The sequence below is a fragment of the Anas acuta genome, chromosome 6 (genome assembly GCF_963932015.1).
Source record: "Anas acuta chromosome 6, bAnaAcu1.1, whole genome shotgun sequence".
Lineage (NCBI taxonomy): Eukaryota > Metazoa > Chordata > Aves > Anseriformes > Anatidae > Anas > Anas acuta.
In genome coordinates, this window is record NC_088984.1 from 7,447,455 (window position 1) to 7,458,998 (window position 11,544).

An 11,544-nucleotide genomic window follows, 5' to 3' on the forward strand; every position below is an offset into this window, starting at 1 on the left:
GCCGAGCCTGGAACGGGGCCAGCAGGGGATGGATCCGGCCCCCAGCACGTCCCCGGGGGCTGCAATCCGGGAGCACGCGCGGCCCCCCCCGGCACCCAGCACCTTGGGGTCGCCCCCAGCAGCACCACCCTGGCAGGGTGGGACCCGCAGGATGGGGCCCCCACCTCTGCACCACAGCCCGGGGGTGAGGATGGGACCTGCCCACGCACCCTGGGGGCTCACACGTGCCCAGCCACCCCCCGTGACTCAGTTTCCCCATTTTTCAAAGGAAGCTGCAGCCCCCCCAGCTTTGGGCTGAGCGAGGGATGGAGGAGGAAGGCTGGGGGGCTCGAGCGCACGCCGGTGTCCGTCCGTCCGTCCCCCTCAGACCGAGGGGGGAAGGTTTGCTAAGCAAGGAAAAATCCCCGAGCGGAGGGGCCGGGCGCGAGAAGGGCCTTACATGGGCATGGGAACGGCTTCGTGCTTCCCAGATGATGTCTGTGCGTCTGCCCCGGCCCCCCCAGTGCCGCCCACGGGCTGCGGGCACCCCGCCAGCCTCGCCTGCCACCGCGGGGGCACGGCCACACGGCCATCCCCACGTCCCCCTCGGTGCCACCGGCAGCTCCGCATCCCCCTTCCCACCGGAGCCCGTCCATTTGGGGCTTTTACATGGGGTTTTTCCCCAAATGGGGCCAGAAGGAATCCAGCGGTGCTGGCAGGGGGCTGCGGGAGGGCTCCGGGCAGGTCCCTTGGGGAAACCACGGGGAGGGGACACGAAGACAGCGGGGACAGGAGCAGCCGGGGAGGGGGACACAAGCTCAGCAGCATCTCCAAGGCAGCAGGAGGAAGCGTTGGGGCGAACAGCACCAAGCACCTTGGGGGGGGGGAGCCGATTTCCCCACTCCCCAAGCATCCAGGGGGCGCAGGGGTTAAAGGCGAGGGGCTTCAGGTGGACCCGAGGCCGTTTTCACCCCCTCCCCACGCGCTCCCTCCCTGGAGACCCTAAAGGAAGGAGCTGGCGTGAGCCCGCTGGCTGCTGGCCTGGCCGCAGCAGCCCCTCCCTGGGCGCTGGCCCAGCGGAGCTGCGGAGAAGGCCCCCGGCCCCGGCCCCACGCACGCACCCCCCCGCCCCAGCAGCACCCCCGCGGGGGGAAGCTCCAGCCCCCGATGAGCGTGGGAAGGGTGAGGGAGGCCGACCGACTGCAGCGGGCTTCCCTCACGCACCGAGCCAGCGCCCCGGGTGCAACGCCCTGCGGGTGCGCAACCCCATAGCAGACAGCGGAGAATCCCCACCAGACGCTTCCTCCCGCCTGCAAGCGCTGCCAGACGCTCCCCGCCACCGCGTGCCGTGTTGTAGGCATCCCCATTCCCTCTCCCCATCACCTCCCCCAGCTCAGAGCGCTTGGCAGAGGGTCCCCGGGGTGACGCGGGATCCCCCGGATTGTCACAGGGTCCCCACAGGGTGGCACAGCCCTGCCCAGCCTCCCAGCCACCTCTACCCTGCCCGCTCGGGACTCGGGGTGCCGGGCACATCCCAAAGGTTCCCCTGCAGCCCCTTGAGTCCCCGGAGTGGTGCCAGGGCTGCTCCAGCACCACCCACACCGCGGCACGCTGCGAAGCGCCACGCGTGCCCGGCCCCTGGCACGGCCGCCTCAGGGCTCCGGAGCTGATCCTCTCCCTCCCTGCCCGGCCGGGCACGGGCACGGGCACGGGCACAGGCACGGGCACAGGCACGTCCCAGCCCACGCTGCCCGCCCGGGGCGCGCCAGCCTCTTCCCGCCAGAGATGCCAGCCCCGGAGCCGCCTGGCACCCGGCCCTCCCCGGGGGCTCGGGAATGCGCAGCCCAAAACCCAGCCCCGATGGCAGGGCAGGCACGGGCAGCGGGGTGGCACGCTGCCGCTTTGGCACTGGTGACAGCGGTGCCGCCGTGAGCAGGCAGCAATCCGGGTGCCCAACTGGTTGGGGATGGCCGGCGTGGATCCCAAAACCCCTGCTCAAGCCCCCAGACCCCCCCACCCTGGACAAAAGGGGACCAGCCTTACCTTGGCTTGGCACTTGGTGTGGCAGGAGAGCTTGCAGCCTGCGGGAGGGGAGAGGGCATTAAGAGGGGACACGTGGGGGCAGCCCGCAGTGACCCCACACGCAGGGTCGCACCCACGAGGGGGCACAGCCCACATGAGCCCCCCAGGACTGTGGGTACACCCGCGGAGATGCACAAACCCTGCCCCCGTGCACCCCACATGCAGGACACGTCCCCCCCGTGGTGCCAACGTGCCGGGGGCGCGTGTGCCTGTGCGCACCGCGGTGCCCGGAGGTAGGGGGCACGGATGGAGAGCGCGTGGTGCCAACTCTGCTTGTGAGCTCTTGCACACCCACGCAGCCGTGCACACGCACTGCGTGTCTCCGTGCAGGACGCCAACCCAGCAGTGGGGCAACACCAGCTGCACCCCGGTGCGCCGCCCCAAGGGGATGCCAGGGTCCCCGCGCAGCGTGGCTGCAGCTCCACGGCCCCCTCCCAAGACCCCGTCCCCCCCGGGATGGTTTCCTGCAGCGCAGGGAACACAGGAAGGCGCATTGTTCCCGCGGCCGGGAGCGTTTCCTCCCGCCGCCCCTCGCACGGGGCTCGGCGTCACCGCACACGTGCGAGGGGACACGTCACCGCGTGTCCCACCGGGCGCCCCGGCCTCACCGGGGGGGGGGAGACAGCGGCCACCAGGAAAGCGAGGGGGGGGAGCAGGCAGCGGGGGCCGTGAGCGTGCCCGTGCCCACACGTGCGGGGTGGTGTCCGCTCACCTCGGCAGGTGCTGCCCTGGCGCGTGATGGCCTGCCGGCAGATCCCGCACGCCTTCACCTTCTTGAAGCTCGTCATCTTGAAGGCGTGCGCCGGGGGGGCCTCCAGGTCCTGGGGCTGGGGGGGGGACACGGGGACACGTCAGCAAGTTGGGGAGACCCCCGCTCCCTCGCCCTGCCTCAGCTCCTCTCCGGGTAGGGACCCCGACACCCCCCCCAGGGCACCCCAATTGTGCCTTCCCCGCGCCCCACCGGTGCCGGGGGGGGGCTGCGACACCCCCCGGGCCCTATAAAGAGGCTCTGCCGCCCTCTGGCGGCGCGCACCGGGGCTGAGCACACGCGGGGGGTGTGCGCGCACGGGGGTGCACACGGAGAGCTGAAGACGCGCACGGCGTGGGACCACTTGTGGGTGTGCACACGCGTGGACGCACGGGTTTGTGCGTGTAAAGCGCGCGTGTGTGTGTGCACAAGTGTGCACAAGTGTTGGCACGGGGGTGCCCACCCCGAACGCCCCCCGGCTGTTTGGAGAGGGGGGGTCCCCCTGGCCGTGATGAAGCCGTGAGATCCCACAAATCCGCCTTTCCATGCCTAATGGGATTACGCTGAGGCCCCGCAGCCCCCCCTTTTCACCCTGCTCCCCCCCCCCGGGCTAGCACGCCTCGCCCCGCTGCACAGGGCACCCGAAGTGTCCGTGCTGCCCCCCCCTCCTTGCTCCTCCTGCCTCAGTTTCCCCAGTGAGGGGTGGGGGTCCCAGATCCTGTGGCTGCGGGCAAAACGTCCCCTTTGGTGCCCAAACCCCCCCAGGTCCGTGTTGTGTGTGTCCCCCACCCCCCCCCAGGGGCTCCCACTGCAGAGTTGCTGGGTGACAGCGAGGCCTAACGATGCCATGAGCTCATTTGCATATGCAAAGCAGCCCCCCCGCTGCAGGGTGCCCCGGGAAGAGGCTTTGCCCCTCGCTCCCAGGGATGCCCGGGGATGCCAGCCCGTATCCCACACACGCATGCCCCCCCCAAGTCCTGCCAGCCTGACCCCGCACAGGAGCTGGGGTCTGCTTCGTTAAGGGCAATTATCCTCATTAGGGGAAGCGCAGCCCCCCCTGCTCCCACCCCACGGAGCCCCCCTGTGCTTGTCACGGTGCCAACGCCGTCCCCGCGCCGGGGAGGTGCCCCCAGTCCCGGGAAACAATGGGATCCCAGCTCCCCGCTGGCTGGATCCGGGCACCAGCTCCGTTCTGGGGCTGGGGGGGGACACACAGGGGGGGCTGAGCCCCTCTGGGCTGTCACCTTGAGAACCTGGGGTCCCCAAATCCGGCAGAGGGACCCAAGGAGGCTGGAAGGGGACCCAGGTGTCCTGGGCTGGATGAGGCCCCAGGGAGAGGTGCCAGATGGATCAAGCGCCGGGACGCCTGGGTTCACTGCCAGCACTGCAGAGAGCCGCGGGGGGGGGACAGCGGGGGGAATGTCCCCCCCCCGGGAAGGGGGACACCCGCCTCCTCCATCCCCATCCCCTTTGGCTGGGCCGCAAAGCTGAGGTGGGAGGGGGGCATTTTTGGGGTGCTGCCCAGAAGCCTCGGGCACCCCCAGAGCCTCGGAGCCCAACTGGTCTGGATGGGGAGGGGGGGGCGCAGAGCCCCCAGCACACACCAGAACCTCCCAGTTTGACCAGTGCCCCCCCCCTCTCCTCCAAGCGCCACGGCGCAGCGGAGCCTCGAGCCCAGGGCCAGGCTGCGCGTAACGGGGGGGCCCCACACACCCCCACCGAGCCCCCCCGGCCAGCCCCGTGTCCCCCCCCGCATCTCCCCAGCCCGCTCCGCCCGCTCCCCCCTTGCTGCAGCCGTCCCGGTCCGGTGCCCCCCCACCCCCCTCTGCTCCTCTTGGCCCCATCCCGGCTCCCCCCACCCCGGAGACCCCCGGGGACACTCGGGGGGGGCACCCCGGTGCCAGCGCAGCACTTCCCCCAAACCTCTCCCACCCCTCCAGCGCCCCCCCCCCTCCCCGCGCCCCCTCCTCTTTTTACAGCCATTCCGGTTCGACACCAACCCCCCCCCAGCTTCTCCCCACCTCCGTGCGCCCCCCACCCCCCCCAGCGCCCGGTACCCCCGGCCCCGTACCCAAAGCAGGCAGGAGAGGCACAGCCCGGTCATGCTGCCCCGGCGGCCCCGCCGCACCGCCCGCAGCCCGGCCCCGCTCGCTCCGCCCGCCCGGACCGCCCCCGACCCCCCCCCCGACCCCCCAACTCGGGACCGAGCCCCCCCCCCCCCCCCCAGCTCCCCCCTTCCAACCTGGGGACAAAGAGAAGGGGGCAGCGCGCACCCTCCGCAGCCCCCTCGCAGCACCCAGCGGCGCTTTTTGGGGATATATGGGGGGCAGCCGCCTTCAGGAAGACCCCCCCCAAAAAAAAAAAGACAAAAAAAAACGCTGTGGAGGTGGCCGGGGGGCCCCCCGCTTGTCCCCCTGGGTGGTCCCGGGGAGGGAGCAGCGCGGTGCCAGGCCACGCTGCGCAGAGCTGGGGGCCTCGCAGGGGGGGCGAGCGCTCGGCAGTGCTTATAGGGGGGGTGGGGGGGGGATTTGGGTGCCCTGGCACAAGTGGGGGGCTTGGCTGGTGGCTGGGAGCCCCCCAAGCCTCGGGGGGGGGCTCATTTCCCTGGGGGGGGGCACAGAGCACAGGGAGCCCCCCAAGGGTACCAGCGGTGCGGGCGCATCCCCCCCCAAAAAAAACCCAGCCCCCCAGCATTATTAGCAGGGCCCTCTGTGTGCCCTGTCCCCCCCCCAGAGCCACCGTGTCCCCCCCCGGCACAGCCAAGTGCCACCCACGCCTGCTTCCACCAGCGGTGCCCCCACGGTGCCCCCCCCCTCCCCGTGCACACACCAGGCACACGCATGACCGGGTGTGCCACGCGTCCCGTGCGTGTCACCCGTGGGTGCCCCCCCGCTGGGGGCTGGTGTCCCCCCCACACCCTGGGTGACAACGGGACGGGGACACCCCGTGCAGGGCAAACTTTCGGCACCGGGATCCTGCTCCTGGGGGGGCACCCCGGGCTGGGGGCTTTTTGGGGACAGGGATCCTGCTGCGCTCACCGGGCACGTTCTGGGCACGGAGATCTCCGGGTTGGGGGCTTTTTAGGCACAAGGGCCCCCCCCCACAGTGGAGATGGGGTCCCCCCGTTCTGGGTGCTGTAAGGACACGGGGACACCCTTTATCCTCAGCACCCACTCCATAAGGGCACGGGGATCCCAGCAGGGCAGGGGTTACAGGGTGAGGGGGGGTCCCAGTGCCATGCAGGGGGGGCGCACACAAGGAGGGATAAATGCCAATGGCCCCCCCGCACACTTTAAACCCCTCGATATCTGCAGGTGCAGGAGCGGTGCCAGGCTGCCCCCCAGCCCCACGCACCCCCAGAAGCTGCCCCAGCCCCGTGCGCCCCCCACCTCGCCGTGACACCCCCGTGGCCCCCCCCCGGCACCCCCTTACCTCCCTGTGGCGACGGGCGCGCAGGGGCAGGAGGCAGGACACCAGCGATCGCCCCCAGCCAACCAAGGTGGCAAAGCACCAGCGCAGCCGGGTCATGGTGCCCCTACCCGGGGGTCACCCAGGATGTGGGGGGGGGACACTTTTTGGGAATGGGGAGGGGGGGGGACAGCAGCCAAATCCAGCCGTGCCCTGAGTCGCAACAAGCTGCGGTGCCCGGGAGGTGCCCGGGAGGTGCCCCCGCTGTTGGGCACGGGGCCGTGCGGTGGTGATGGGCTGGGGGCTGCGGTCCCCCCCAGGCCCTGTGTGTGTGTGTGTCCCCCCCCCACTTTGGTCCCCCAGCGTCGCCTGCGCGCTGGCAGCAGGCAGGGAGCACCGTGCCCGCCATGTCCTGCAGTGCTTGGGTGGGAGCCAGCTCCAGCACGCTCCCCCCCCCCTCCTCCTCCTTCTCCTCCTCCTCCTCCTCCTCCTTCTCCTTCTCCCCCCCCCGCACCCCAGGGCCTCGCCCCCCCCCCCCGTGCCCCCTGTCAGCCCCCCTGCACCCACCAGGTCCCGCTGTGGGGTGGGTGCCGGATCCTGGCAGCACCCCCCCCAGCCCCCTGTTATTTAGGGATGCCTGCCCTGATTTGCCCCCCCCCACATCCCATCGTGCCCCCAGTTTCCCTCTGGCACCCCAAGCCCCCCCCAGCTGAGCCAGCCCTTCCCCACAGCCTTGGGATGATGCTTCAGGGGTGACCCCCCATGGGTGCACCCCCCATGGGTACCCCCCACAGCCCCCCCGAGCCACACTGCATTATGGGGGGGTCTCCTCATCGCAAGGCACACCCTAAACCCCCAAATATTGGGGGGGGGGGACATGGATGGAACCAGGGGGGTCCCTTATGCGCAGAGGGCTGGGGGGGGGTAAGCAAGGCGCAGCCCCCCCCCCCCAGTGATGAGGTGACATCACCGCTGGCCACGCTGTCCCCCACCCCCATTTAATTAGCAGATGGCCCCCGCGCCCCCCCCCCAGCCAGGCAGCGCCAGGCCTGTGCGGGGCCATTAGCGTTATTGGCTGCGCCAGGCCCCGCTAATTGAATTGCACCCGCGCCAAGGGCGGCAGGCGGCCCCCCCAGAGCCCCCCCCCCACCCCATCCCATCCCAACACCCCCCCCCTTCAGGGACGGAGGGACACAGCTGCTGGGTGGCCCCCCCAGGGGACAGGGATGCTGGGGGGGGGACGGGGACACGGCTGTGGGCACGGCGCACACGCGTGTGGCCCCCCCCCGACACCCATTTAGGGAGCTGGGCTCGGTGGTTATGGGGTGATGGGGGGTGGTGGGGATGGGGGGGCTCTGCCCTGTGCCGGGGGGCACCCCACATGCCGGCACCCCGAGGGGGGGGCGGGCAGGCCCTGCTCGGGTGCCGCACTTCTACTTTCGCTTTGGTGCCGAGCGAGGCCAGGCTGGGGGTGGCCGTGCCCCCCCCGACCCCCGTGGCACAGGTAGGGGCACAGGGGGTGATGGTGAGGGGGGGGGCAGGACGCGGGGGGCAGCCCCCCGGGAGCGGGGTGGCAGCGGGTCCCCGGGTCCTGCATTGATGGAGAGGGGGGGGGCACGGTTGGGGTGCACGAGGGGGGTGTTTGCACCCCGGTTCTGGCACAGCACTGGGGGGGGGGACTCCAGGGGGGGTTATGGGTTTTGCTGGGGGGTCTGCTCCTCCTGGGGGGGGCTCTGTGTTTAGGGGATGTTCCCCCTGGGGCTGTTGTGCACGGGGGGGGCTCTGTCCCTTAGGGATGCTGTTCCCTCCGTGGCTGCTCGTAGCCAAACCCGCTCCCCAAAATACGGGGGCGGTCCCTCAAAGCACCCCAAAACCTTGTGCCCACCCTTTTGGGGGTGTCGGGGTGCCCCCAGACCCGGCACGGTGCTCCCCCCCCCGCAGAAATCCATCCAGGAGGGTCCCCACGTAACCAACACCCCCGGTGGTGCAGGGAGCTGGCTGCTGGGGGGGGGGCAGAGCTGTGGGGCTCGGTGCGGGGTGCCGGGGGGGGCCACACGGCCACCCCCATCCCGTGCACTTCCTCCTGGGCGAAGGTACAAAAGGAGAAGGAGCGGGGCGCGGGGTGGGAGCGGGGAGCAGCCAGCACCCGGCGGCACCCGGCAGCACCCCGGGGGCACCCCAGGGCTGCAGGTAAGGGTGGGGGGGGGCAGCTCCGACGGGGAAACTGAGGCACGGGCAGGGCGGGCAGGGAGGGACAGGGACATCCAAGGGCACCCAAGGGCGCCCAAGGGCACGGGGACAGGAGGCCCGGTGTCCCTGTTGTCCCCACAAAGCCCCGTGGCAGTGACCTGCCCCCCAGGTGCCACCCCGACGGGCACCATCCTCGCCCTGTCCCGCGGTGCCACCCCGTGCCCCCCAGCCTGGTGCCCACAACGCCCCCCGAGCCTCGTGGTGGTCCTGTGGGCAGCATGCCGTGCTGGGGGGGGGGCTCTACCAAGCAGGGGGCTCGTTTTTGGGGTCTGCATTTGGGGTGGTGTCACTTTTCCTACCCCCACACCCCCCCTGCCCCGTGCCGGGAGCCCCCCGCGCTCTTCGTGGCGCGCGCAAGGGAAGCGAGAGCAGAAGCGAAGGCAGCGCTTCCCCTGTGCCAAAGCCACATCCTGAATCCTGGGGGACACGGGGACGGGGACAGGGACGGGGACGGGGACGGGAGGGGTGGCTGAGCGCCAGCAGCACCCTGAGGAACCGGGCAGTGGCACAGCACAAGGGTTTTGGGGACGTGGCACCGTGGGCAGCCAAGGGCGCACGGCACGGGGCGGCACTGCCCACCCCATACCCTGGTTATTGGGGGGGAAAGGGGTGTCTGAGCCCACCCCCGTTTCTTACCTGAAGGGAAGGCAGCCCCGTGGTGGAGCCGGGGGGGTGATAACCCCTGTCTGTGGGTGGGGAGAGGCCAGGCACCCCTCACGGGCACCCTGCCTTTGCAGAGCCCCCTCCCCAGGCTGGGGGACGGAGCCATGGCAGGGGACGGGGAGCTCAACCGTGTCATCAGGGACCTGCAGAGTAAGTGTGGCAGCGTGGCCAACCCCCCCAGCGTGTCCCCACGGGCCCCAATATCCCGCTGGCACCCCAACACAGCTCCCCCCGTGCCCCCAAAACCATCCCTACCACCACTGCCCGCCGGGTACCTGTGCCCCCCTGCTCCCGCTGCTCCCCCTGCGCCTCCCTCCCCGGGTTCCTCTTTCACCTGCGGGCAGAAATCCCGGGGTTGGGAGCCGGGAGCTGCGGGGTTGGGCAGGGTGCCCGGGTAGGGCCGTGCCAGCTCATCCCCGGCGCCCCGCAGAGACCATCGGCGAGCTGAACCGCGGCTACCGGGAGCAGAACCGGGCGGTGACCGACGGCAGCCGGGAGCTGCACAGCCTCTGCGCCCAGCTGGAGTTCCTCCTGCAGGTAGCCCCGAGGGAAACTGAGGCACGGAGACGGTGCCCGGGGCTGTCCCCAGCCTGGGACACCGCGAGGAGCCGCGCAGGGTCCCCACTGGAGGAGCCGGATGGATACCAAAGGGGGGGGGGACAGGGACGGACACGGGGACCCCCCAACCGAGCCCGTGTCCCTGGCAGTTCGACCTGAAGGAGAAGAAGAGTTTTTTTGGGCAGCGGAAGGATTACTGGGACTTCTTGTGCCAGGGCCTGGCGCGGCGCCGGCAGGAGCACGAGGCGTCCGCTTCGTCACCCTCGCTGGACAAGGTGGGCACGGGCCACCCACGGGGTGGGGGGGGGCTCACGGGGCACCCACGTGTGTGTGCGCACCCCCCCCTGTGCGCACGGGCACTCGTGCACTCCTGCTTGGTTCCCTCCCCTCTCATAAGCGCCCCCGCTGCCCCCTGAACCCCCAGAACCAGCCTCGAAGCCCCCCATTATGGGCTGGCTGGGCTTTGGGGACAGCAGGGTGTGGGGGCTGGCTAACCCTCGCTCCCCCCCCCCCCAAAGCTGAAGACCCCCGTGGGCAGGGCCGGGCTTTCCTGCGCTACTGCCTGGTGCACCGGCAGCTGGCGGAATCGCTGCAGCTCTGCCTGCTCGACCCCGAAAGCCTCAGGTGAGAGCATCGGGGGGGTTCGTGTGGCTGTGGGGTGACATCCAGGGGGGTGCGAGCCCGTTGTGTGCTTGCAGCGAGTGGTACTACGCCCGCAGCCCCTTCCTGAGCCCCCAGCGCCGGGCGGAGATCCTGGGCAGCCTGTACGAGCTGGACGGCGTCACCTTCCAGCTGGCCCTGCGCAGGGCCGACCTGGACACCGCCTGGCCCATGTTCTCTGAGTGAGCACGGGGACAATTCGGGGGGGACACCGGAGGCTCTCCGTCATCAGCGTCCCCTCCCTGCCCTCATCCAGGGCCCCCCGGCTGTGCCAACCGCGCGCCCGCGCCCCGCTCAGCCCTCTCCATCAGTGATGGAGAGCGTGGCTCGTGGGGGGGGACACCTGGTGGCCTCGGTGGCCCTGAGCCCCGTGTCCCCTCCAGGACACTGGTGCGCCCCAGCGTGGCAAAGACAGCCCCGCAGCCTGGCGGTGCCAGCACGGGGGCAGCCGGCGGTTGCCCGTGACCCCTCGCAGCCCGTCGCGGCACCACACAGGGCACCGAGCCCACCCGTGGGGGGCGAGGAGGAGGAGGAGGACGTGGAGAGGGAGCTGGAGATGGAGGAGGATGAAGAGGAAGAGCGTGGTGATGGAAAGGAGGAGGAGGAGGAGAAAAGGAGGAGGATGAGGAGGATGAGGATAACCAGGAGGAAGAAGGGGATGAAGAGGAGGAGGACGAGGATGCAGAGGAGGAAGAAGAGGACATCCCCAGCGCCACGGAGGTCCCCCAGCTGGGTGCCAACCCCGTCCCATCACTGCCACCCGGCACAGGGCTCACGGCCGGGCCGGAGGCATCGCCGCTGGTGGCCCGGCTGCGTGCCGAGCTGTGCCAACAGGAGGAGGCGGCGCGGGCGCTGGCAGCCCGGCTGGCACGGGAGGAGCGGCGGCACCGGCAGCGGGAGGAGAGCAGCGCCCGGCAGGCCCGCTGCGGGAGCGCGAGGCCGAAGCGCTGCGGGAGACCAACGTCTTCCTCAGCCGGGCGCTGGCCGAGGCGGGGGGCCCGCGGGCGCTGGCACGGGCGCAGGAGGAGGCTCGGAGGTGGCGAGAGGTGGCGGAGGAGCAGGGCGCCCGCCTGGCCGCGGCGCTGGGGGAGGCGGCGGCGTTGGCCTCGCGCCTGCAGGACTGCCAGGCTGAGCTGGAGGAGCGGGCACGGACGGGAACCCCAAAAGATGAGGGCACCCCAAAGGATGAGGGCACC

General features: G+C 71.2%; 2 protein-coding genes across 4 annotated transcripts in view; one reads left to right on the top strand and one right to left on the bottom strand.

Annotated features, from left to right (window-relative positions):
* Positions 1-4,975, bottom strand: part of TNS1 (tensin 1) — a 49,115-nt gene extending 44,140 nt beyond the window's left edge. For 2 of the 3 annotated variants that reach the window (XM_068687188.1, XM_068687181.1), the window contains exons 1-3: positions 4,881-4,975; positions 2,774-2,888; positions 2,023-2,060 (exon numbers count right to left, since the gene is read on the bottom strand). In XM_068687188.1, coding sequence (XP_068543289.1) covers positions 2,023-2,060; positions 2,774-2,888; positions 4,881-4,913 — 186 coding nt within the window. In that variant the 5' untranslated portion in view covers positions 4,914-4,975. Of the gene's footprint in view, positions 1-2,022; positions 2,061-2,773; positions 2,889-4,880 lie in introns of those variants that run through there. The other variant, XM_068687180.1, reaches the window with a different exon arrangement.
* Positions 4,976-8,311: 3,336 nt separating this feature from the next.
* The window catches only part of RUFY4 (RUN and FYVE domain containing 4), a 3,664-nt gene continuing 431 nt past the window's right edge, over positions 8,312-11,544 (top strand). Inside the window, 10 exon segments of the mRNA XM_068686710.1 lie at positions 8,312-8,407; positions 9,205-9,280; positions 9,561-9,667; positions 9,838-9,963; positions 10,207-10,222; positions 10,225-10,312; positions 10,387-10,530; positions 10,732-10,802; positions 10,944-11,267; positions 11,270-11,539. Of these exon segments, the coding sequence (XP_068542811.1) occupies positions 9,235-9,280; positions 9,561-9,667; positions 9,838-9,963; positions 10,207-10,222; positions 10,225-10,312; positions 10,387-10,530; positions 10,732-10,802; positions 10,944-11,267; positions 11,270-11,539 (1,192 nt within the window). The 5' untranslated portion in view covers positions 8,312-8,407; positions 9,205-9,234.